Source organism: Uranotaenia lowii, chromosome 2, assembly GCF_029784155.1.
Source record: "Uranotaenia lowii strain MFRU-FL chromosome 2, ASM2978415v1, whole genome shotgun sequence".
NCBI classification, from domain to species: domain Eukaryota; kingdom Metazoa; phylum Arthropoda; class Insecta; order Diptera; family Culicidae; genus Uranotaenia; species Uranotaenia lowii.
The window spans coordinates 68,144,938-68,171,047 of NC_073692.1; the positions used below are offsets into that span (position 1 = coordinate 68,144,938).

The 26,110-nt window shown below is 37.6% G+C and overlaps 1 protein-coding gene across 1 annotated transcript; it reads left to right on the forward strand.

The window, feature by feature from the left end:
- The first annotated feature begins 691 nt into the window (after positions 1 to 691).
- Positions 692 to 6,013, forward strand: LOC129741516 (uncharacterized). The gene has a single exon (XM_055733256.1). The coding sequence runs from the start codon at positions 692 to 694 to the stop codon at positions 6,011 to 6,013; it is 5,322 nt and encodes a 1,773-aa protein (XP_055589231.1).
- Positions 6,014 to 26,110: the final 20,097 nt, after the last annotated feature.

A 26,110-nucleotide genomic window follows, 5' to 3' on the forward strand; every position in this document is an offset into this window, starting at 1 on the left:
CAAAACGTCAGCGAACATCACGAACACCAAGATGATGAAGAGTCTTTTCCGGGAGGCTTAGTTTATAAAAGGCCCATCGCATTGGAAACGTGCCTCAGTTTTTCTGCTTGGACATCGAAGACTCAAACCTCCAAAGTAAACTCCTGTTCGTGTTGTTGATTCGAGAAGAAACATTGTTGTGCATAGTACCTGTGAAAGTTGAATTATTAAATTAAGTTAAAGTATAGTTGTTTAGTAAATAAATTAGTTGAAATAGAGTGTTGTTGTACTTACCAAAACCTGCGTTGATTTTGTACGAGACGAAACATGAAAGTATAACATACCTACCTGCTGGAACACATACTTACCTGCTGAAAAAAAACCACTATACTTACCTGGAACTGGGAGAGTCGAGCTGCAATTCTGTACTTCGAGGATAACGACGATTGTTACGGGTTAAGGTACGACTATATGGTCCTTCGAACCGGATGCTCGTCGAACTCCGAGCGTCCGTAATCTTACCATTCCTGAAAGAAGTTCCGTTCCTTACCACGTTGTCGGAGATCGATGCTGTATCCTGTTGGAGTAGATCCTGAAAATTAATTAATACAAGGCACAAAATTGCCTTTAAAAGGTAATTATATTTCCTATAAGAATTTACGTGTGACGTTTTGTGCTCCGCTGGGAATCCTACTTCCAGATATCCTGCACGATGGCTTCCGAGCGCAGAATAAAGTCGCTCAAGTTACGACTTCGTAGCATCGAGACATCCTTCAACCTAATAAGGGTGTTCGTCGATAACTTCCGAGAAGAAACCCAGGCGATCGAAGTTCCGGTCCGGCTGGAGAATCTCGGAGTCCTATGGGCCGACTTTGGAAAAACTCAGGCCGAGTTAGAGGCCGCAGAAGTTGACGATCCGGAAGTTATTGATCTTCAACTCAAGCAGCGCGCTCAATTCGAAACGGAATATTACCGTGTCAAGGGATATTTACTCTCCGTTAATAAAACCAACTCGCCACCGTGCTCACAATCTTCTCAGTCCAGTGCGCACTTCCCTGCTTCTTCTCAAATTCGCCTTCCCGACGTTAAACTTCCTGTATTCAACGGAACACTTGAGCATTGGCTAAATTTTCACGACCTGTTCATATCCTTGGTGCATTCTTCCAGTGAGTTGTCAAACATACAAAAGTTTTATTATCTGCGATCTTCTTTAGCCGGGGATGCACTGAAGTTAATTCAAACGATTGCGCTTAGCGCCAATAACTATCCTGTAGCCTGGAATCTGCTTGTAGAGCATTTCCAGAATCCGTCACGTCTCAAGCAAGCTTATATCGATTCTCTGTTTGAATTTGCCCCTTTGAAAAGAGAATCAGCAGCCGATCTTCACTCACTGGTTGAAAAATTTGAAGCCAATGTCCGGATCCTGAAGCAACTAGGTGAAAGAACAGAATACTGGGATGTTCTACTGATCCGCATGCTGAGTATTCGTCTTGATGCCAAAACACGAAGAGATTGGGAAGAATTTTCGTCAACACATGAAGCAACCACATTTCCGGATTTGGTCCTTTTCCTCCAAAGAAGGGTTACGGTTCTGCAAAGTGTCAGCAACGTTAATCTGGACAATTCGTCCATTCCTGCTTCGAAAAAACCTGTTTATCGATCGTCAGTTGTAAGTAATGGTGCCACTCAAGTTTCTTTCCGTCAATGCCATGCCTGTTCTGAACATCATCCGCTCTACCAATGTTCTGTGTTCACGAAAATGACCACCGAGGACAAGGAGAAGCTCGTGCGTCGCCAACAGCTGTGTCGAAACTGCCTACGAAAGGGTCATCAAGCCAGAACCTGTCAATCCAAGAACACCTGCCGCAAATGTAGAGGGAAGCACCACAGCCAACTATGCAGTCAGGACTCCATTAACCTCGAATCCAACCGACCGAAAACTGACCTCAACGCCCCCAAAGATCCCATCTCCACCGGTGAAGAATGTTCTTCGTCATTGTCCGCAGCAGTTCAAAGGCCTCCCACTGGATTTCGCTATCACAAGGTACTCCTTGCAACGGCCGTGATTAATCTTGTTGATGATTTCGGCAATACTCATCCAGCTAGAGCACTCCTCGATTCTGGGAGTGAGTGCAGTTTTATCACCGAGGCACTTTCTCAACGACTCAAGGCTCAACGCAACAAAGTGCATCTAGCAATCTCTGGCATCGGCCAGACTTCCGTACAAGCTCGCTGTAAACTTCGGGCCACCATGCATTCCCGAGTTACAGAATACTCCACTGTTGTTGAATTGTTTGTGTTGCCAAAACTCACGTTAAATTTACCATCCACCTCATTAAACATCTCCAAATGGGATTTGCCAAAGGGAATTCAATTAGCTGACCCGGTTTTCTACGAAAGCAATCATATCGACGTAGTTCTGGGGGCCGACATCTTCTTCGAGCTCTTCAAACCTTCCGGAAGAATTCTCCTCGGAGAATCTCTTCCTACTCTGGTGAACTCCGTTCTTGGTTGGGTGGTATCGGGGAAGGTATCAAACTTCAATCGCATCAGCACCGTTATCTCCAATGTCGCAACTGTCGCAGATGTGCACCGCTTTATGCAACGTTTTTGGGCCATAGAAGAGGACGATTCTGCTTCCTGTTTGTCGGTTGAAGAGGCTGCCTGCGAAAATCACTTCCGTCAAACAGTTCAACGTAATTCTGAAGGCCGTTACATAGTGCGACTTCCTTTAAAAGAGGCTGATTCAAAAGTAGGTGACAATCGCTGCATTGCTCTTCGTCGATATCACATGGTAGAGGCTCGCTTACAACGGAATAAGGATCTACGTTCTCAGTATAAGGACTTCATGTCGGAATACCTAACCCTCGGACACATGCAGCGAATCGACGATGCTGAACGCTCCCATCCACAATACTATCTGCCTCATCACGCGGTTATTCGTGCCGACAGCTCCACAACCAAGGTGCGAGTCGTTTTTGATGCGTCTTGCAAGCCTGCGACAGGAAAATCCCTGAATGACGTGCTCATGGTCGGGCCAGTCATACAGGATGATCTACGAGCCATAATATTGAGAACCCGAATCAACCCAGTGTTACTGATCGCTGACATCAAACAAATGTACCGCCAAATTCTGGTTGACGAACGAGATACTCCGCTCCAACGAATCCTCTGGAGAAATTCTCCCGATGAACCCATTGACACATTTGAGCTGAAGACAGTTACCTACGGCACTGCTAGTGCGCCTTTTCTTGCAACAAGAACACTCCAGCAACTGGCCGACGATGAGAAACTGCATTTTCCCGAGGGCGCCAAGGTTTTGAGAAAGGACGTGTACGTAGACGACTTGGTAACCAGCGGAGGATCTCCTGAAGAAGTTGCTGAAATTCGGAATCAACTGGATCAGCTATGCCGACGTGGTGGTTTCGAATTCCGGAAATTCGCATCGAACGTAGAAGCAGTACTTGAAGGCATCTCGACCGAAAGACGTGCTCTCCAATCTTCAGTAGAGCTTGCTGCTGATCAATGCATAAAAACTCTCGGATTGCACTGGGAACCAGCTTCGGACAATTTACGGTTCCAAATCCAGGCATTTGACCAACTGCACAGCACGGTCTTGAGCAAACGAGTTGCCCTTTCACAGATCGCCCAGCTGTTCGATCCATTGGGTTTAGTCGGTCCTGTCATAGTCACTGCCAAAATATTCATGCAGACTTTGTGGAGTCTTAATTCGGGTGACGGAAAACCTTGGGGATGGGATCAGCCACTGCCAGCCTCTCTTGCCAGTTATTGGGAGCAATATACTTCACAACTGCCATCACTTAGCCAGTTACGAATTCCGCGTTGCATCGTCCACTCAAACTTCACAACCCTCCAATTACACATGTTCTCTGATGCTTCCGAACAAGCTTACGGTGCATGTGCCTATTTTCGTTCGACCGATTCCGCAGGCAACATTGCAGTCGGCCTACTAACCGCTAAATCAAAAGTTGCTCCCCTTAAAAAGCGTAGCATACCACGACTCGAGCTCTGTGGAGCGCTTGAGGCCGCCCAATTGTATAGAAAGATCTCATCAGCCTTCGGGAGGACTTTTCCAACCTTTTTCTGGGTCGATTCCACCACCGTTCTTGCCTGGCTAAAGTCTAATCCTTCAAATTGGACTACGTTTGTTGCGAATCGTGTTTCCAAGATTCAGCTCTCGACGGAAGGATCTTCCTGGAATCATGTGGCTGGTCAGCAGAACCCGGCTGACCATATATCCAGAGGCATCGATGCAGATACCCTGCTCTCTTGTGACTTGTGGTGGCAAGGCCCTGAATGGCTTCGATCAGACCAAAGTATGTGGCCAACATCATCTTCGAATCACACATTTGATACCCAATTGGAATTCCGCCCAGCAAAATCCACAGCTCTAACGGCCACAACCGAACCTACATTTATCGACGTTTACGTGGCAAGGTTCTCAAAGTTCCAAACTATGCTTCGGGTAACAGCATTTTGCTTGCGCTTTTCTTTCCACCGTCGGAATCCACGAAAAAGCAGAATATTCCAGCCATTTCTTAGTGCAGACGAAATTCGGGATGCCGAAGGCATTCTCATCCGGTTAGTCCAAGCTCAGGAGTTTGCCGACTACGTCTCAGCTCTCAAAGCATCAAAACCAGCTCCTGTCAAATCTCGACTCAGATGGTTCACTCCGTTTTTGGATTCCAATCACCTGATGCGCATAGGAGGGCGCATCGACAGATCATCATTGACCTACGACGCCAAGCATCAAATTCTGCTCCCTTATCAGCATCGCTTCTCCACCTTGCTTGTCGAATGCTACCATGAGAGGCATTTACACGCAGCACCACAACTGCTTCTAGGTATCCTGCGCCTCCGGTACTGGATCATAGGGGCCAGGAATCTGGCCAAAACAGTCGTCCACCGCTGCCTAAATTGCGTCCGAGCTCGCCCTAAATTGGTGGAACAATTTATGGCTGAGCTGCCAAAGGAACGCATAACTGCCACCCGACCATTTGCCAAAACAGGTGTCGATTATTGGGGTCCAATTTTACTCAAACCTCCGCAACGTCGAGCCTCACCAACCAAAGCGTTTGTTGCTGTCTTCGTGTGCTTCAGCACAAAAGCTGTCCACATCGAACTAGTATTCGATCTAACGACAGCGAAATTCCTGCAAGCCCTGAGGCGCTTCGTCGCACGCCGAGGCCCACCGTCCGACATATACAGCGACAACGGTAGAAACTTTCTTGGCGCGAAAAATGAGCTGAAACGACTTATCCGGAATCCAGAACACGCTGACAGAGTTGCGGCCGAATGTTCAGATTGTCATATCCGCTGGCACTTTAATCCTCCGAGAGCTTCCCATTTTGGTGGCCTGTGGGAATCGGCAATAAATTCTGCACAGAAGCACTTTCTGCGAGTTGTTCGCGATCGTCCCCTGGCATACGACGACATGGAAACCTTGTTGTGTCAAATTGAGTGCTGTTTAAACTCCCGTCCCATCGTGCCATTAAGTGACGATCCAACAGACTATGAGCCACTAACTCCGGGGCACTTTTTAGTTGGCACGGCACTCAAGTCTGTGCCTGATGATAATCACTCAGAAATTCCATTCAACTACCTCCGGAAGTGGCAACAAACGCAAAAATTATTCCAAGACATTTGGCGAAGATGGCACCTGGAATATTTAGCAACATTAGAACCAAGGGCTAAATGGTGCAACTTACCTGTGGCGATACAAAAAAACCAGTTAGTTCTTCTGAAAGACGACGCAACCCCATCGATCCGCTGGCCGACTGCAAGGGTTATTGAAACTCATCCTGGGCGCGATGGCATCACTAGAGTGGTCACCCTCCAAACTCCTAAGGGTTCCTGTACACGACCGGTGGCTAAAATTTGTCTGTTGCCGATTGCATCAACGCCTGTTGAATCAATTACAACAACCGGCACTGGACAATCAACTACAGACAAAGTATTCGAAGGAATTCAACCACAGCATCCTAATGGTTTCGGATCAAATGGAAAACAATAAATCCAAGGCCTATTTCGGCTTGGATCAGATCACAAATAAAATCCTAATGGTTTCGGATCAAATGGAAAACAATAAATCCAAGGCCTATTTCGGCTTGGATCAGGTGAGTTCCTGTCCAATGCACTTATTTCCACCCAAAAACCGCTACCGGGTCTTAAACATTCCAGGATGATTCACTCCACCAACATTCACGACACAAACGCACCAATTGCTGCTACATCGCACTCTTCAAGCCACGGTTTGTTTTGATCAGCAGCTTTACCCGTTCAGCCAACAGTATTTTCCAAAATAAGGTTCGGTAGCACCTTTTCGCCTGCAGCAGCACAAACGTTTCAAGGCACTACTTATTATGGATACGGTGAGTCCCTGTCCAATCGTTTCACTCTCTTTAGAAACCGCTACCGGGTCTTAAATATTTCCAGATCACAAATAAAATCTTTTTAACGACCGACACGATGGGCGCGACGCAGATGGATGCTGATGTAAACATTGTCTTCACGCTAACTGAGAAAGGACCATCATCATGTACACGCTCCAGCAGAGGAAGTCATTTGGATGCTGTCAGAAACGCGGTTTCTGAAGGGGCCAGTATGTTCGTGGAACACGAAATTGGGTAAACCACCACCTCCCGTTCCTGAAACAAATATTTTCACTAACGGGACATGAGGTCAACTGTCAACTTCATCAAAACGTCAGCGAACATCACGAACACCAAGATGATGAAGAGTCTTTTCCGGGAGGCTTAGTTTATAAAAGGCCCATCGCATTGGAAACGTGCCTCAGTTTTTCTGCTTGGACATCGAAGACTCAAACCTCCAAAGTAAACTCCTGTTCGTGTTGTTGATTCGAGAAGAAACATTGTTGTGCATAGTACCTGTGAAAGTTGAATTATTAAATTAAGTTAAAGTATAGTTGTTTAGTAAATAAATTAGTTGAAATAGAGTGTTGTTGTACTTACCAAAACCTGCGTTGATTTTGTACGAGACGAAACATGAAAGTATAACATACCTACCTGCTGGAACACATACTTACCTGCTGAAAAAAAACCACTATACTTACCTGGAACTGGGAGAGTCGAGCTGCAATTCTGTACTTCGAGGATAACGACGATTGTTACGGGTTAAGGTACGACTATACGTAATTCCATTTGCATGTAAAAACTGGTTCCTTTTGAATTGTAAAAATTTTGAAGATTTGGATTTATTGACAAAAACTTACCGTTCAAAAGTTGCAATTAGTGCAGGGTCTCAAATTTTGAATCCATAGGAAATTGTTACGTGATAAATAAACTTTGGATCTGACTTCTCAAGTTATACCAAGGCACTGTTTTATTATCACATTTTCACATTTTTTAGACAAGATTTAAAAATTTAAAAAAAAAAATATTTTCGAGTGAAATATAAACGAATGAACAAAGCTGAAATCGCTCCAAGAATCATATTACAGGGTGACAATAAAGCTATTTAAAAATTGAAGCATTTCGTAATCCTTCTTTATAAGCAATCAGATCTTAAAACGTGTATCAAGCAACATTAGAAGAGAGAAAATCGAAATTGAATTGAAACTCCCTCTCACGACCTCAATACATTCGTTCAGTCAAATGCTTCTGCCGATGCTTGTTTTCACTTTTTCCGTAAATGTCGATTTATACCTTATTTAATTTTTTATTACCCGATAATTTGTGCCGTCGATTTTGTAAATGTCGATTTAGACCTTTTATATTTTTTATTACCTGCTTATTTGTGCCGGGAGTCTTTGGGTCTTCCCAAAATTGAAGGGTCGATTTATTTTCACGACTTCAACCCCTCTATTTTTTTCAGATTTCTAAAATTTTCTTTTTTAGTAAGATAAGGTAAGAATTTTTTTAATAAATATAATAAAACCCATATTTCAAAGCAACATAACTTCGCTAATATTCAACGAAAATCATTAAATAGCACAAATGCTTCGATTGATTGATCGATTGTTTAATGAGAGAGATTATAAACTTAAAGTTCATTTATCTCGCGAAATGCATTAAAATTTTTTCAGCTATTAAATTAAATAAAAACAATTAAGATGGACCTTTTAGATGCAAAATTGTAAATTAACTAAAAATGGTATCTACCGCTGGCACTGTCAGCATCATCGAATAGTCTGTAGAAAATGCCATTGTATAGCCCAATTACAGATGCAACTTTCATGTGAAGACACCAAAGTGGACCAAAATCTCCTTTGAGAGTTATGAAAGAAATAATAACAGTATAACTCTTTTTACAAAAAAAATCTTACCGAATATTGCTCAAAAAATAAAATTTTTCTAAATCTGATAAAACATGAGTCGTAAAAGTGAACCCATTTTTTTATGTTGGGGAAGATCCGAAGATCGCCGGCGCAAACCCATCACACCCCCCTTTTAAGGTCATCTCCGATACCACATCGTAAAGCCTAGAGTTTTTCCAACAAGATGGACTACCTACATGGGATATATGTTCAGTATAGATCAGTTAGTTTGGCAGGAAAGTATTCTTGACCCTTAAGCTAGGCATGGCAGATACTTTCAGAAAAAAACGGGACATTTCACGAAAAAAAGCGGGGCACTTGAGAATCTCTTTAAAAAGCTTAATTATCTAGCCAAACTAATACGTGTTAATACGTACACCATCAAACAAAGTTGTTCATAGAAAGTACTCTAAGGTTTTTTTTAACGCGGTTGATTTTACTCAGTTTTTCTAACATGACTTCTTTTTCCACGGTTTTTGCCATATGCACCGTTATTTTCCACAGAAAACACAAAAAATTTCCATCCTTGTATAACTTGGACGATTGAGTCGAAACAGTTGTTAATAAAAAGAAATCTAATTTGAATTCCGGTGAAAAAAAAAATCTATATACAGTTGCGTTCAAAAAAGAATGAAATCGCGTAAAGCTGCGCTCCCACTTCCAACTTTGACAAGCTGCCATTTCTCTCTCGGTTGATAGTTTTTCATGAAAATTTCACACAATCTAGTTCAACTATCCAACTAACACTCTACGAAATTTGAAGTTTTTACAATGACGGGAAACAAAGATAGAGCTATTTCCGTAAAAAAGAGAAATTTGGAGTAGCTTCACTAAACTTGCCGTATCTTCGACAATTTTCATTGAAAATCCTTGAAATTTGGTCCAAAGATGTAAAAATATTTGATTAAACACCAGGTCAAGTTTCGTCAAAATCGACAAACGTGATCAAAAATGGTGCCGGGTAGAAAATCAGGTTCATTATCGCCCAGCAGACGATTTCATTCTTTTTTGGACGGATGTTTGTATAGAAAACATAGCAATCCATGTATTTTTGGTTTTTCCTTTCACAAAATCAAAATTTATTACAAAGAAGGTTGTAAATTGATAGAAACTTCATTCCTGCTTTGTTTAGAAATAGAAATTGTTCCAACAGAGCTGGTATTGAAACACAAGAGCGAATTGAATACTCGCTTTAATTGTTTATCAAATTTGATTATCGGAATATTTAGCAGGTCATTTCTGAATCTTTGTTCTTCTTATTTCGAGCTCTGTTGAAACATTTTCTCTTCAGAAACAAAGCACGAATGAAGTTTTTATCAATTTACAACATTCTTTGCGATAACATTTTGATTTTGTTAAAGAAAAACCAAGAATACATGGATTACGATGTTTTCCATACAAACATTCGTCCAAAAAAGAATGAAATCGTCTGCTGGGCGATAATGAACCTGATTTTCTACCCGGCACCATTTTTGATCACGTTCATCGATTTTGAGGAAACTTAGCCTGGTATTAGATTAAACATTTTTACATCTTTGGACCAAATTTCAAGGATTTTCAATGAAAGTTGTCGAAGATACAGCAAGTTTAGTGAAGCAACTCCAAATTTCTCTTTTTTACGGAAATAGTTCTATCTCTGTTTCCCGTTATTGTAAAGACTTCAAATTTCGTAGAATGTTAGTTGGATAGTTGAACTTAATTGTGTGAAATTTTCATGAAAAAACATCAACCGCGAGAGAAATGGCAGCTTGTCAAAGTTGGAAGTGGGTGCGTAGCTTTACGCGATTTCATTCTTTTTTGAACGCAACTGTAGTTCGATACTCTTTACTTAGTTAAACCATCTTGAACAGTATTTTCTTCATACATTGGTTTAACGTGTTCCAAGAACGCTTAACTGAATATTTTATATTCTATTGTGATGCTTAGAGGTTTAGAGTTATTCGGTATTGTCTTACATAAACTAGAAAAAGACGTATTTAAAAGATATTCTGTGTTGAATCAATGAATTCAAATTTAGACTAAAATTTGATTTTTTTTCAGTGTAAGTTAGTAAACTTTGTAGAAGTTTTCAAAGTTAGAAAAAAAAACGGGACATTTTGAGGAAAAAGCGGGACTCTACCTTAAGCTCCAAAAGCAAAAAAACTGTTTTTTACCATGACATTGGTCGATTTTGCGAAATTCTTATAGCTCCTCGCCTACTGAAGCTGTGAATAAAAAGGCCGCTGTGCACGCCTTCAGTAGGTCACGTAAGATCTGTTGCTAAGTTTTTAGCAGCATTAGTCGGGAAAAAGCCGGGAAATTTTTGAGGATTTTTTTGGCTGTGGAATGCTTCTGGTGACCCTCCTTGAGCTTTGGAGGTTGGTAGTGAAGTGGCTCAGTTGTGAAAAGCTTGCCTTTGATGGAGTTAACACTGTGAAGAGTTGTAGTATCGAGCAGCGTCGAAGGCATGGTCCACTATTCTTGTTTTTTTTTTTTTTTTTATTTTCGGTTCAACGTGATAGCCAAGATTCCAAAGAATGTTTAAATATTATTTGGTTGATTCGTTTTCAGTTTTTCTAAAAAAAAAGTTTAAGGTTGTTGAAAATTAAAAAAAAGGACAGGAACTTTACCATCTTCCTGTATAATTATAATGTTTCCCAAACTAAAGGTTTTCATATAAAACGGGAAAAGAAAGACTCATGTCAAAGATGTCTTCAAAAAACAATTGTTTTGAAAAAGTATGAAAAATAAGAAAAATACTTACCCCAAGCTTGCCGGATTGTTCGGTTTTACTCGGGTTTGCCGGTTATCTAAAATAAAATCTGGAAAGAATTCGGTCAGGCCTTTTTCACCGGGTTTTGTCGAAAAAAAGCCCGGATTTTACCTGGATTTATTCAATAAATGCTTCAAATCAAACAAAAAAAAATCAAATTTTGTTGTAATTTTATAAAAATAATCATGATTAGTTTGTTGGGGCCCAATACACGGTTAAAAATGTGCTGATAACTTTTGATTATTTTTTTAAGTTCTTTTTTCTTGATTTTTGTAGTTTAATTCCTTAATTCAGCTGCAATACCAAAAAAAATAATCCGAAAAGTTATGCTTCGGTACAAGACTGTAGCTCAGCTAGGGAATGCTCATAAAAATTCACTTAGTGTCCAAGAAACCTGACGATAGAAATGTTGCAATTTTCAAGATTATGACCACAAAAAATGTAAAAAATTGTGAAAAAGTCGTACTTTTCAATAAATGGCCAAAATGGTCTAAAAGTTTACGTGATTTGGCACACTTTTGCATTTTTAGATTGTCAATATACGGAACACAGATTTTTTTTACGAGTTTTCAAAAGTTGTTTGTTTTTCAATCCTTTTTGTCAGTTTGAAATTTCTCAGATATTTTAAGACTAACAGTTGCGTTCAAAAAAGAATGAAATCGCGTGAAGTTGCGCACCCACTTCCAACTTTGACAAGCTGCCATTCTCTCGTTTTATATTTTTTCATGAAAATTTCACACAATCTAGTTCAACTATCCAACTAACACTCCACAAAATTTGAAGTCTTTACAATGACGGGAAACAAAGATACAGCTATTCCCGTAAAAAAGGGGAAATTTAGAATTGCTACTCTAAAATTGCTGTATCTTTGACAATTTTCATTGTAAAATCATGAAATTTGGTCCAAAGATGTAAAAATGTTTGATCTTCTACCAGGCCAAGTTTCGTCAAAATCGACAAACGTGATCAAAAATGGTGCCGGGTTGAAGATGAGGTTCATTATTGCCCAGCAGACGGTTTCATTCTTTTTTGGACGGATGTTTGTATGGAAAACATCGTAGTCCATGTATTCTTGGATTTTTCTTTCACAAATCCAAAATTTATCACAAAGAATGTTGTAAATTGCTAAAAATTTTATTCGTACTTTGTTTCGAAAAAGAAAATGTTTCAACAGGGCTCAAAATAAGAAGAACAGAGTTTCAGAAATGACCTGCTAATGATACCGATAAACAAAGTTGATCCACAATTAAAGCGAATATTCTATTCGCTCTTGTGTTTCAATACCAGCTTTGTTGGAACAATTTCTATTTCTTAACAAAGCAAGAATGAATTACAATCAATTTACAACATTCTTTGTGATAAATTTTGGTAAAGTGAAAGAAAAAAACCAAGAATACATGGACTACGATGTTTTCCATACAAACATCCGCCCAAAAAAGATTGAAATCGTCTGCTAGGCGATAATGAACCTCATCTTCAACCCGGCACCATTTTTGATCAAGTTTATCGATTTTGACGAAACTTGGCCTGGTAGTAGATCAAACATTTTTACATCTTTGGACCAAATTTCATGATTTTTCAATGAAAATTGTCAAAGATACAGCAATTTTAGAGTAGCAATTCTAAATTTCCCTTTTTTACGGGAATAGCTGTATCTTTGTTTCCCGTCATTGTAAAAACTTCAAATTTTGTGGAGTGTTAGTTGGATAGTTAAACGAGATTGTGTGAAATTTTCATGAAAAAATATAAAACGAGAGAGAAATGGCAGCTTGTTAAATTTGGAAGTAGGTGCGCAGCTTCACGCGATTTCATTCTTTTTTGAACGCAACTGTTATTTCAACTTTGCCCTGGATTTCGGATAAATTTACGCAAATTTTTTTAAATAAATTTATATTCAGAAGAAAGCCAAATACCATCTTAAGGTGTAATTACATAAGCGAATGAAAATTTATTGCGAAAATTATGCATGAATAAAAATCAAATCCAGTGCAAATTTGAATTTAAGTTTAAGAAAATCAGAGAAATTGCTAATTGAAAAAAAGGTTAAAAAAACAGCTACCTTTAAAAATTCGTAAAAAAATGCAGTATTTCGTATTTTGACAATCTGAAGAAGCAAAAATGTGCCAAATTACTTCAACTTTGCAATCCTCTTTCCAAAATTTGCTGGTATGACCCAAACAATTTTGATGGTTCATAGATTGAAAAGTGCGATTTTACTCCACTTTTTTTGCATTTTTTGTGGTCATGATCTTAAAAAATTTCGTTAAAGAAAGAAGTGAGATATAGCGGTATTAAGTGATTTTTTTTGAATTCGATTATAGTCGTTTTAACATCTCCATGTCATTCGTGACTTATATTAACGATACAGTTGGCGGACAGTCATTGAAAAAATTATCCGGTTCAACTTTGATCGATTTTACTCTTGGGCTCTAACTCACGGATATCGGTTCAGGAAGCAACTGACTTGCCAACTGAGCTATATCACAAGCCCAAATTTAAGCAAGAAAGGTCAAATTGACACTCAAAGTCTGTTTAGGGAGTTTTTTTCCTGGGCTTTCAGAGTGCGTCCATAAAAATGCAATGATGTAAAATTGAATACTTCAAGAATGCATTGAGGGTCCCCGAAGAATTTTTTTTATTTTAATGCACCCGAATGAAGTTACAAACTGCCTAACTTCTTATAGTATCATATTGACACTTAAGAGTGGATACGGGTTAATGGCATTAGGATTCAAGATAAAGATTATTTCAGTTATTTCATTTATTTCAAATTCACAAAAAATATTGCTTGTCAATTTAAAAAAAATCCTTGATACCTAGATATGTTACATTAGACTGAGTCGATTTGGGGTCATTTTGGAATTCCTCAAACCCTGGGGTCTAAAAAGCTTCGTTTTGGTACAAAACTCATCCGTGATTTTTTGCAATATTTTTAAGTAACGTTTTCATGAGTTAATTTGAACTTTTAGGTTTGTATGGGAAAATTGAATATTTTGTACTGAAAAATGAACATCATTTTTATTTCGTCTGTGGAACCCAGCCAGCTGAAGATTTTTCTGCCAATTTATAAAATTCCATAACAAAGTTTTCCGTTGAACAACTTTGTCGAAGACAATAACTTCGTATCTTATTAGGAAAAAAAGTTATTAGCTGTTTAACAGGGGTATGTCTTTTCGCATAGATCAACAATAAATTCAATTGACATCACTGCTTGAGCCTCGTGAAGTGTTGCATGGAAAGTAGTCACACAATACCTTGCTAGGCACCCCGCAGGGATGTCAATTGAATTTATTGTTTATCAGTGCGAAAAGACATACCACTGTGCAGAGGACGAATGACAGCTACTGTTAAAATCCTCTCTAAATAAATCAAACTAGAATTAGAACATACCACTGTTAAACAGCTAATAACTTTTTTTACCAATTTTTTAACCAATTTCATAAATTGGCACAAAAACCTTCAGCCGGCTCGTTTCCACAGACGAAACAAAAGTGATGTTGATTTTTCAGTACAAAATATTTAATTTTCCCATACAAACCTTAAAGTTCAAATTTACTCATGTAAATGTTACTTAAAAATTTTGCAAAAAATCATGGATGAGTTTTGGACCAAGACGAAGCTTTTTAGACCCCAGGGTTTGAGGAATTCCAAAATGACCCCAAATCGACTCAGTCTAATGTTACATTTAAAGATAGGGATGCTATCGATTGTTTTCGTTTCAAAGTTCTGTCAAGGAATAGAAAGGAAGTATACACCCAGGTAAGTACCTTCATACATAGGTATCGTACATACTGAGCTCTCTCTGAAGTTCCCTTTTTCCTTGATGTTCCCTTTTTTTTCATACCTTCCCCACATCTGGCGTCTTCATAAAGGTGGAATTTCTGAATATTTACAGTCCCATTATAAAAGAAAACCACCCAAAAGGATAGCTTCGGTCCTTTTCCCAAAACAATCGAGAAATTCCGTGCCATAAATCTTTTCGGTCCCATGCATCAGTCAGGAAGTCCCAGCCCGAGCCAGGGAATACCCCACATGGAGAGGCGCAAAGGAAGTAAAAGGTCACCGATATGATAACTGCATGCAACTTTTCACACCTTAGCGCCTTTATCGCCATCCTGAAGGATTCGGGGCATGATGGAAGGAAAATAATACCGTTTGCGTTTCTATGACTGGGAAAACAATTTTCAATTACCATATTTTTGCTTGGAACAAGCTTAAACCTATGTATGTTTGGAATAAATTTGGCATGAGCGGGCTAAGTCTACATCTGGGAGTTTTTTTTCTGTTGGGAATCGTGCCACATTTTGGCACATTCCAAAAGATAGCACGAGATCCTGGGATTTCAAGGTGTATCCACAGCTTAGTTATGTAAATTGATTTGGTTCTGGAAAAACAAAACTGTATACGTGTTTCTTCGAAGAATAATGGTAATGAACGGTGGCCGTCCATCTGGACGGCAGTTGGAAGCCAAAGTTGATTATCTTGGTTAATATGAGTCAAAAATCAAAAATTTATATTTTATTAAAAGTTTAAAATTTTGAAATTTTTTTTTCAATAATTTTTCCAGGACAAAAGACAAAGGTTTTCTGATAATCACTGTAACTGGATTTTTTTTTTTTTCAAAACATTTTGACATTGCGTCGACTTGGCATCAACAAGCTACGACAAACTAAATGAGTAATATGAGAGCAGTTGAACGAACATCTGTCACGATCTTAAGCACCATCAAGATGAGAAAAATTAAGCCCAAAGTGAAAAACGAGACAAAATATCATCCAAATAATGACAATTGTCGTCAAGATCGTTCCTACCTTAAGTGGGATTTCCCTAAACTTTTCTTCAATTTCCATCAATAAGTTTGTGATCTCCAAATTAAAAATGTCTCATCATAATTAAACTTATTTTTTCCGAGAATAGTTAGCAGATCAGTTCAAATAAACCATTTCTTAAGAAATCAAACAACTTTTAAAAAAATGCCATACTTCCTCTTGAAAAATCATCTCCAAACTAATGCGTGTGGTTTTCACCTTTCTCCCGTTTCCAATCTTCATCTATTTTCGCGACCTCAACGCTGAAGCTGCCTCAACGCGCTTGGGAGACGATGGATGATGTCGGTCTTGAATGGTGATGTTTCCTGGCACTCGGAAACGTTCAATTTTGATGAGATCTTGCCGCATCCAGAAGGGGGCCACCGGCATCAATTTATAAAAATCATGTCGTTACCGCTTTTGGTGTGTCCTGGCTTGTGGCGCTCTCTGTCTTGTGTTACGTTGCCTATTTGGGAATATTTAAGTGGGGAAAGGAAACAAAAAACGCTAAATTAGAATGAGAACGATCCACGTGCTGCAGCATCATTCAAGTCGTTTTTCGTTGATCTGGGAAAACGCTGTTGTTGATGAGCCGATGACAAAATATTGTTCATCAGTGGAGTAATTTTTCTTCAAATTTTGTAAGTACGCTGGAGAAAGGTCAACAGTTCATGGGAGAAATGATTGAGAACACGTGAAAACTGAGGGGGATGACTGAAGAGAAATTAACACCATCAAGTTGGTTCTAGTATCTACTAGAAAAGTAACCGAAAGTTTTTTTTTTCTATTCTGTGTTTGATGACGCAACATAAACGGTTTTAATCATATGTGAGATAAAAATTAATTAATCACCAGCTAAAAGTACAGCGATGCAAAATGCAGCTGAGCACAACCTATTCATGGTTCTTTTCTAAACCTTTCGGAACATAAACTTTACTCGCATAAAAATTTGTGTTTAAACAAAATTTTCCTTACGAATAATTGACAAAATTGTAAAATCATAATTTTGATCATGATATGAATGTGGTTCTGAAATATATCAAATGATTGTATAAAATGTGTTAACCTGAGGCCCTTCAAACTCTCCAAATAAAAAGTAGATTCCGCTCGAAAGCTCAAAACACACAAACAAGATTTAATGAATATGTGATGAAAGTACAGATAACACAAGACAACACAATTAACATTTTTTCAGAGGAGTAAAGAATTAAAGAGCTATTTCGGAATATTATGGGGGTGTCGATTCCAATGCAATTTTTTATTTTCTATCAGCTCTTGTTTTCTACAAAACTCTTCAGATAGGTAAAAATTCATTAAATAAATTTTTGCACTTTTTTGGCCAAACTATAGAACATTTCAAAGATTTTTAAAAACAACGGTTTTAAATGATGGAAGCCTTTTTGTAAAATGCTATTCTCCGCTTGGAACTTTACAAAAAGTGCCAGTCATTTGATAAAAAAAACTTTCACCTTTTTTAGGTGATGGTTCCTTAACCCTTCGTTTCATAAAGTTACAAATATGCAACAATTAATTAAAACTGTTCTAAACTTCACATTTAGCTAAAAAGTAAATTTTTTTTTCGATGGGAATAATATTTATAATTTCAAGATCACGTTCAATTAAAAAAAAATATTTTTAATGTTTATAGGAACCAAAAAAACCCACTTGAATCTGAAAAATATGGAATGTGGAAAAAGCCTAATTTTTCAAATTTTTGGCCTAGTGAAATTCATATTGAGAATTTTTTTTCGACTCAAAAAAAATATTTTCGTATTCCCACTAAAGTAATTTACATAATAAACAAAATTTGAGATTTTTTTTTTTGTTTTTTCTCTGATATAATGGGTTTTCAATAACTGTTGCAAATATGCAACACCATGCAACGGTAGTACCCTAGGTAGTTATATGGGTTCCATAGTGTGTTTTCGAAACTTGCATCGTTAAACAGTGTATCTGTTTCCCGATGACAATGTTTTCGTTATAAATGATTTATTATCATGTTCAGGCCGTATTAAGAGGGGGGGGGATGAGAAAAATTGCCCCCCCCCCCCTGAATAAAGAGGGCCCCCGAGGTGAAAAAAATAAAAGTTTTGCTCTAAACCGTTATCAAAACTAGAAAAATATTATAAAAAGTTCAAAATTTATCAAACTTTAAACTAGGACGGGTCCGAATAATTAACTTATTTGGGATTTGTAATTCAGCGTATGTAAAACACATTATTTTGATTTTTTTTCCGCGGCCCATTGGTATAACAAATACATATTTTGAATAAAAAAAAATGTCGGATGCCTTCACAACTTGCCAAATAAGCATACACCAATTTTCAAAAGTTCTATATTATTCAACGTGATTCAAACTCAAGTACGGGGCTTTATCCAGAGAGTTTAAAAATCTAAAAACAAACAACGAATACGCTTTTTTATTTTTCCACTTGAAAATTCAGTACTATCTGCCAACATTCGATAACCGAGGTTTGAAGTATTGTTTTGCCTTTTTTCTTCTTAGAGATGAAGGAATGATTTGATTGAAAATTACAATGCTCATTATTTTTTACTAAAGTATGAGCCGTTTCTTATTATCAATCGACGAAAAATGCTCTTTATTTATACTATTTAACCTTTTCCTGGAAGCTCCGGAAGTTGATTTTAAATTGAAACTTTTTGTTCTCGAATTTAGTTTTATTTTTATTTCTTTTTTATTCTTAAACTGATTTCAAGTTTGAATTCTAATTTTAGAATCATGTACCAAATTCTAATGCTCATTCCGAAGAAATCTTTATTGTTCTTTTAATTTTGCCAACAAATGATATTTAATAGTTTAATGTAATTTGTAATTGGATCATTCCTTCAAAACTAAATTGAGACTTTGCTCTTCAATATCAAGTTTGTTTATTAAAACTGGCATATAGTTATGGTATGATTTAAGATTAAGAATCTTTATCAGAACCAATTTAAATACGTTTTCGGAATTGATATGTGTTGATTTGTTCAAGGTTATGTTCAGAAAAGTTGTATAGGTAAGAAGCTTTCCATTTTGCCGCCGGTCGTGGCCTAGAGGATAGCGTTCCAGCCATCTAAGCCAGAGTCCATGAGATCGAATCCCGATCACGACACATATAGTGCTCTTTCCGTGGTCTGGTGGTAAGATGCTAGCCATAAAATCCTTGAAAGATGTACGCCTTAGAGTTAAGTAAATTAGATCTCTTCAAAGAAACATGAAGTTTCACTGAGATCCTATATGTGTGTGTTCGTTTTTTTAGCACCTTCAAGCAAACGTAAGAAATAATTTCCTCAGTAGGTGGTATATTATCGCATAACTACTCCTAGCTAATTTCTCGAGAGTCTTTGTAGTCTAGTGGATAAGCTGGTGCGAGTCTGGTTCCGATGTGCCAGGCTGGGTTCGATTCCCGGTATCGGCGAGACAACTTTTGGGTTCGAATCCCATAAGAAGCCGACAGGTAAGATGTGTTTCCTCTTATAACTGATTATATGAAGCAGCGGCCAGCTGGCCAGGTATATGCACGGATGCCGGAATACCTCTAAGTAACCTGATTGACTCGTTCTTCCAAAATATACCTACATACGAAGCCATGGGGTCGGTTCCAGAATGCATGAGAGCACATACTTAGGCAGAAACTGCGGTGAATCCGTGCACCCATGGTGGAAAACCAACATACATAACTACTCCCAGATAAATTCTTAACTTTCCGGTGTCCAGAAATCTAGATTTGCGAAGTTCCTGTGCGAAAACTATGATTAGTGCAAAAGAAATTAGGAATAAGCATTTATTTCCAGTTGTCGAGTGTGAAGAAAAAAAGGTGTAACCGTTTCATGTTGTTGCAAATATGCAACAATTAATATTTTTGCTAAATAACCGAATTATGTGAAAATAATATTTTTTCCTTATTTTTCCCTTCATGTATTCATCATTGCGCACTATTGAGAATTTTTTCGAGAAAAAATAAAAAATCATGAAATGAAGGGTTAAGCCCATTTGGGTCCTTCCTCCACCCCATACGCTTCTTTAGAAGTGGGAGGGACATTTTATCCTTTGGATATTTAAATTTAGCATTTATTCTCTTATTATGTACGACTATTTCGTCTTACTCCCGCGTATGTCCATCACCGTACAATTTCATATCTGATTTTTTTCAGATCTTCATCACTTTCGTATGATCCTTTTTAAGATTGGTCCTTTTATCAAATAGTCTGTTTATGTGTTGTAATATTAGTTTCTTAAAGGTGCTTATATTGATTATTTATTATATATATTGCTTATGTGCTTATATTATTTTCAATCCGTTGTAGAAAAGTGAATCTAATCTAATCTCTTTTTTAGTGTTGGGCAGTCTGAAGTCTTGTGCTTTTTTGGTATTGTATCAGTGTATGTCGATTCCGTACTGCAAGCCTTCCATCAAATAAGATGGTAACATTCCATTTTTCATTTTGTATATAAAAATAAGTTGTTTGAATATCCAGCATTAAAACACTAGGAGTGTATCGATTACAACGTATTACTGCTCGCATTATTTTATTTTGTATTCTTTGAGCAATATTGTATCGCAATAGTCGAAGTGTGGCATTATAACAGATTTATCATACATTATTTTTGACCAAAAAGTCATGTATTGGCTCATTCGGCAGAGTATACCATATTTCACGGCGATTTTCTTAATTTGTATAATCGATATGGGCTATGAAATTAAGATTTTCATCGACTTGTATTCCCAAATATTTGACTTGGCGCACTCTTTCGATGGCACAAGCATCAATGAGCAAATCTGGACAAACTCCAATATTCCGATTACCAATAACCATTCAGTTGGTTTTGTTTATATTTAGACATAATTTTCCACGTTTCAGAAATTCTGCGATATTTTCCAAATCGGCATTTGCCACTTGAATGACGAGCTCTAAGTCGTAACCATTCCATTAGGAGACGGAATCATCAGCAAACAGTTTAAGACGACCATGTCGTAGGCAGTTTTTCATATCATTAATATACAATATGAATAACAAGGGACCCAGGACGCTTCCTTGTGGGACACCTAGATTATTTTCTCGAAATCTCGAATAAGATGAACCATATTTTGTTCTTTGCATTCGGCTATTTAAGTAGTTTTTAAACCAATTTAAAGCCGATCCGTTGATACAGGCCCGTGCGAAGGACTTGTCCATGGGGGGGGGGGGGGGGGGTTCGATATTCAAATTTCGCTAGAAATAATAAAAATACCAAAAGTGCATAAAAAATGTGGAAATAGATTTCTACAACCATTTTCCATCACACACATTCAAAACACAAAGTTAGAGATATTATGGAAACATATTTTTTTGACAAAATGATATACTTTCCCGAAGACCGCGAGTAATGACTTCTATCAAAAAAGTTATTGTTTTCTTCTTGTAAATTTTTTCCCAAATTTTGCAAAAAACGAGAATTTTGAAAAACTGTCGAAGAAGATTAAAACTAAATTTAATCTTGGATATTTCTTAAAGCATGTGTGAAATTGTTTGTTAAATGAAGACTTAAGTTTTCAAGTAAATTCATTAGTTTACTACACACTTTGATCAATTTTACTAAAAACTAATCAGTGTTTAAAGCTCTAATCATCTTAATTTACATTTTCTACATTTACTAAGGGTTGATTTAAAAAATTCACTGCAATATTTTGAATTTGAAAATATATTTTATTATAGCTAGAATACTAGAAATATCAACTTCCGATAAGAAATTCCCATTTTGAACTTGACAGATTCTTTTCAAAACACATAGTTGATAATTAAATTTAGTGTATACAATAGGGAAAAAAAAATATTAAGTAAAATTATCAAGCGCAGGTCAGCTCCGTTCACATTCGTGAAAACCAAACAAATTCTAGTGCTGCTGGAAGGAGTTGTTCGAGTGTCTTCATTAACAATTTGTCTTAATCCGTCGTTAATCCGTTTGCTTCCATAACACGTTTAAGGTCTCTGCACTCTGCTTCGCTATTGTAGTTGATATTGAAGTCTCCACAAACAAAGTTATCGATTTCATCTATAACAATTTCACTTAACCAAGTATTTTCCAAGATATCCAGAAAACGAGCTTTGCTTGCACTCGGAGAATGGTATATTCCGCCGATAACGAATTGTTTTTTTTTCTTTTTTTTATTTTTACTGCCAGACTCCAGTTCATTTCATCAAATGAATTAAGCAAAATTTAAATTTTAAAAATACTCTGTACATACATTGTAACTCCTCCGGTATGTCTTGTGTGCGAAAAACAGTTAATCCTAGTGTAATCTATTATATCCAACATTTTTGAGTTCGAGTCTATCGTAAGGTGGGTTTCGACCAAAACTATAACGTATAGCTTTAGCTCTTGAGCTCCTAAGCATACCTCGTCAAAATTGTTACTCAATCCACAAACATTAGGATACAAAATATCATTATGTGATTGCTCTTTCCCGTAGTCGATGAATTTCCTTGCCTTTGAAACTTTTCGTTTATAAAGCTCACAATTATAACTCCATGCGGAATGGCAAGTATCTAAAGGGTGATACGGTCAAAATTTGGTCAAGGGAAAACGCGTGTAAATCGGTGAAATCGTTTATTTAAAAATCAAATGAAATTTCTTTTTCAAGTTTAATTAGCATAAAATTCGGGATGAATATTCAGTTAGGCTTCCGCTTTTCCAAATCCGAATTGCCGGGCCTTACGCTTAACCCCTGTCATCAGATTTTGTACAGCCACCTTGTCCACTTTCTTCGCCGCCGAAAGCCAGTTTGCCTTGAACTGCTGCTCGTCCTTAGCAGTTTTCTTTTTAATCTTCTTTATGTTCCACTTGACAATAGCCCAGTATTTCTCAATTGGGCGGAGCTCTGGCGTGTTGGGAGGGTTCTTGTCCTTGGGAATCGCCTGCACGTTGTTGGCGGCGTACCACTCCATGGCCTTTTTACCGTAATGGCAAGATGCCAAATCCGGCCAAAACAGTACGGAACAACCGTGTTTCTTCAGGATAGGCAGCAGACGTTTATTCAAATAATCTTTCACGTAAATTTCTTGGTTGACAGTCCCGGAAGCTACAGAATATCTTGCCAAACCAGATATTTCTCCGCGAACTTTGACAGTTTCATGTGATTGAAAATATTTGCTACCCTTCCTTCTGCCGTATAAAACTCCTGTCCCAGAAGCTGCCCGTAGTCGGCTTTGACGTAGGTTTCGTCGTCCATTACCATGCAGTCAAACTTCGTCAGCATCGTCGTGTACAGCCTCCGGAATCGCACTTTGGCCGTCGTATTTTGTTTATCATCGCAATTTGGAGTCACTACCTTCTTGTAAGTAGATAGTCCGGCTCGTTTTTCTGGCTCGATGCACGGTTGTAGACGATAAACCCAGCTTATTTGTGGCATCTCGGAGAGAGAGGTTAGGATTTCGCTTTAAACTACCGGCAACTCTCTTTGTCATCTCAGGGGCTTCCGGTTTTCGATTTCCTCCCGATCCAGACTTCTTGGCTGTCGACAAACGTTCCCCAAACACTTTAATTACATTTGCAACGGTTGATTTGGCAACTTTTAGCGATTTTGCCAGCTTTGCTTGCGAGTAGCTCGGATTTTCGCGATGCGCGAGAAAAATTTTGATACGCTGCTCTTCTTTCTTGGAAGGCATTTTGACAACTGAAGAGCGAATTCCAAAATCAAAATAGGAGCAACATTCTACACACATACACACCAGCAAAATGAAGGGTGTTCAGGTTTTTAAAATGCAAAATTGAAAGAAATACGTTAAGTTGAAATTGACCAAATTTGGACCGTATCACCCTTTAATTGTTCCATTATGCCTACATTCGTTGTGCGATTGTAGTTAACACAATTTACGCACTTTTCGAACTAAGCAGAGATCTTTAGAGTATTCTGCTTTGTGACCATATTTCCATCATCTATAACACCTCAAAACACTAATATCTTCGTAAATTTTGCAACGTTCCCATCCAATATTAGCTTTACCGCGTTTTATTTTAGTAGTAAACGTATCAGAATCAACTTTGATTGTTGCCATCATCGGATTATGAGACCATTTCTTATTTTTTCCAATGTTGACTACTGTTATGACAGAGTTGGGCAAACCATTTTGTTTTTTAAATAATTGAACAAAATCTTGTTCCTCAAAGTTTTCTTGTTCTTCAAATACTACAACTCTATGTTTAGTAGCTTAGTATCCTCCCCCCTCTATAATGCGGCAAATTTTCAGAGTTGTTCAGTAAATAACTGACTGAATGTTTTGTACAAATTTGAGGAGCCTCTGCCTCGCAAAACAAGTGGAAAGAGGAACAAAAGTGAGTGTCTATGAAACAGATTTTCAAATAACCTCAGTAATCACCTTTTTTCCACCCGCGTTTATATTAAAAAAAAAACTAATAGTGGTAGACAATGGACAAAAAAAGCTTGAAAAAATATTTTTTTTTCAGGATTTCCAATTATTTTTTCATGTTTAAAAAATAAATTCTAGGCAACTTTATCTTTTTTAGATGGCTATAATCATACTTATTATCACATTTTTGTCCCAATTCAGCAGATATTATGGCACTTTTAAATAAGCGAAAGTTGCGGAGGTCATGATAACGAATCCCATCGCATTTTTATGGCCACCCCAACCTTCGTTCTGATAAGCTTTACCACACGTTTGACAAGCTGCGGTTGTTCAAATCCTCATCGACACATCTAATATCGATGATAATCACGTTAGCGAAAGATTTACGGTATCCTACGTGACAAATCGGTGCCGCAATCGTGCCTTCTTCCGTTTGTCACCGCAATCCGGAACACAGAGAATGTCATTTTCCTGAAAGGCTACCTATCCTCTGCCTTCTTCTATATTTTCTCCTCAGTTGTTCCTGTGCAGGTGATGATCGAGAGTGTCGACCACCCAGTCAAAAACGCTGCCGCAACATTAGCAAAAGGATTACATCACAACCATAACAGATAGGCTTTCCACAAATGGCAAGATGAAACATGTGGATGCCACCCGGATCGGGCGGAACAAAATCAAATAGAAATCTACAACGGCAAAAAATAAAATCACCTAAATGATACTAGGGAAACGAGATGCGCAAACAGAAGATCTAGAAAGATAGAAAAAAGCGGTCCCATGGCGATTCTGCGATTTTCAGCGCTTTCGAAGCGGAAAGGAAACATAGATATCAATGTCGGAACCGAAAAAAAAATCAGAGGATCACCGCAGCACACCTTTTCTTCTCGGAGGCAAACTAAAACGTATCAGATCACACCTTTGGCGGTGCGGTTCAGCAAATTAATCTAATCTCTAAGATAAATATGTTTTCACCCTGTTACGAACCACAGATTCTGAGGAAGAAAATAAAATCTACGATTTCAGCCTAACAATTTTGATTTGGTATTTGAAGAAAAAAAACAGCCCTTTCAAGGTTTTAAATGTCAAATTCAATAAATTTACTTATACAAATTCTATATACTTTTACAACTTGTAAACGAATGTTATAAATTTTAAGTAAATTAGACTTAAGGGGGGGGTAGGGTCTAACGCTTTCAAAAAATCGATTTTTTTATTTTTTTATTTTCTTATTGTAAAACATTTCAAGAATGTTGTGTCAAATTTTCAAGTCAATTGAAGCAAAACTGTAGAAATTATATGCCTTTATCTCCTCCTATCTTATACTGCAAGAAAGCAAGAGCAGAAACTTCAAACGCGTTTTTCTCGAAAGCACATTTTTAAAGTCCGTCGACATCGTCATTTGAAAACTATTTATCGGATTCTTTTAAAATTTGGAACATATTTTCTACGTATAAAATACTAGACCCCAACGTTTTTCTTTTTTGTTTTTTTTTTACTTTGGGGAGATTTTACAGGTGAAAAATGGCGAATTTTTTCGTGAAAAATCGTAGTTTTTACTTCAAACAGCCACAAAAATTTCATAAAATTTTTTTTAAGTGAAATAAAAACGTTGGGGTCCAGAAAAACATCTATTAAAAATGTTTTTCTCTGATTGTTTGACTTCAGATGATTCTGTGCTGAGATACAGTGTCCACCGCAAATCCTGTTTTCTAAAAAGCATCCTCGAAAATGCTCCGTCACCGGCTCATTTTTCAATATTTTTCTACGAAAAAATTATTTAATGTTCTTTTAACAATGCTTTTTATAATGCAAAAAATTCGAATACATTTGTTTGAACGATAGCTCTAGAAAAAAATCGTGAAAATGGTGTTTTTTTATACCCGTTAGACCCTACCCCCCCCCTTAAGATTAAAGAATAATCACTAT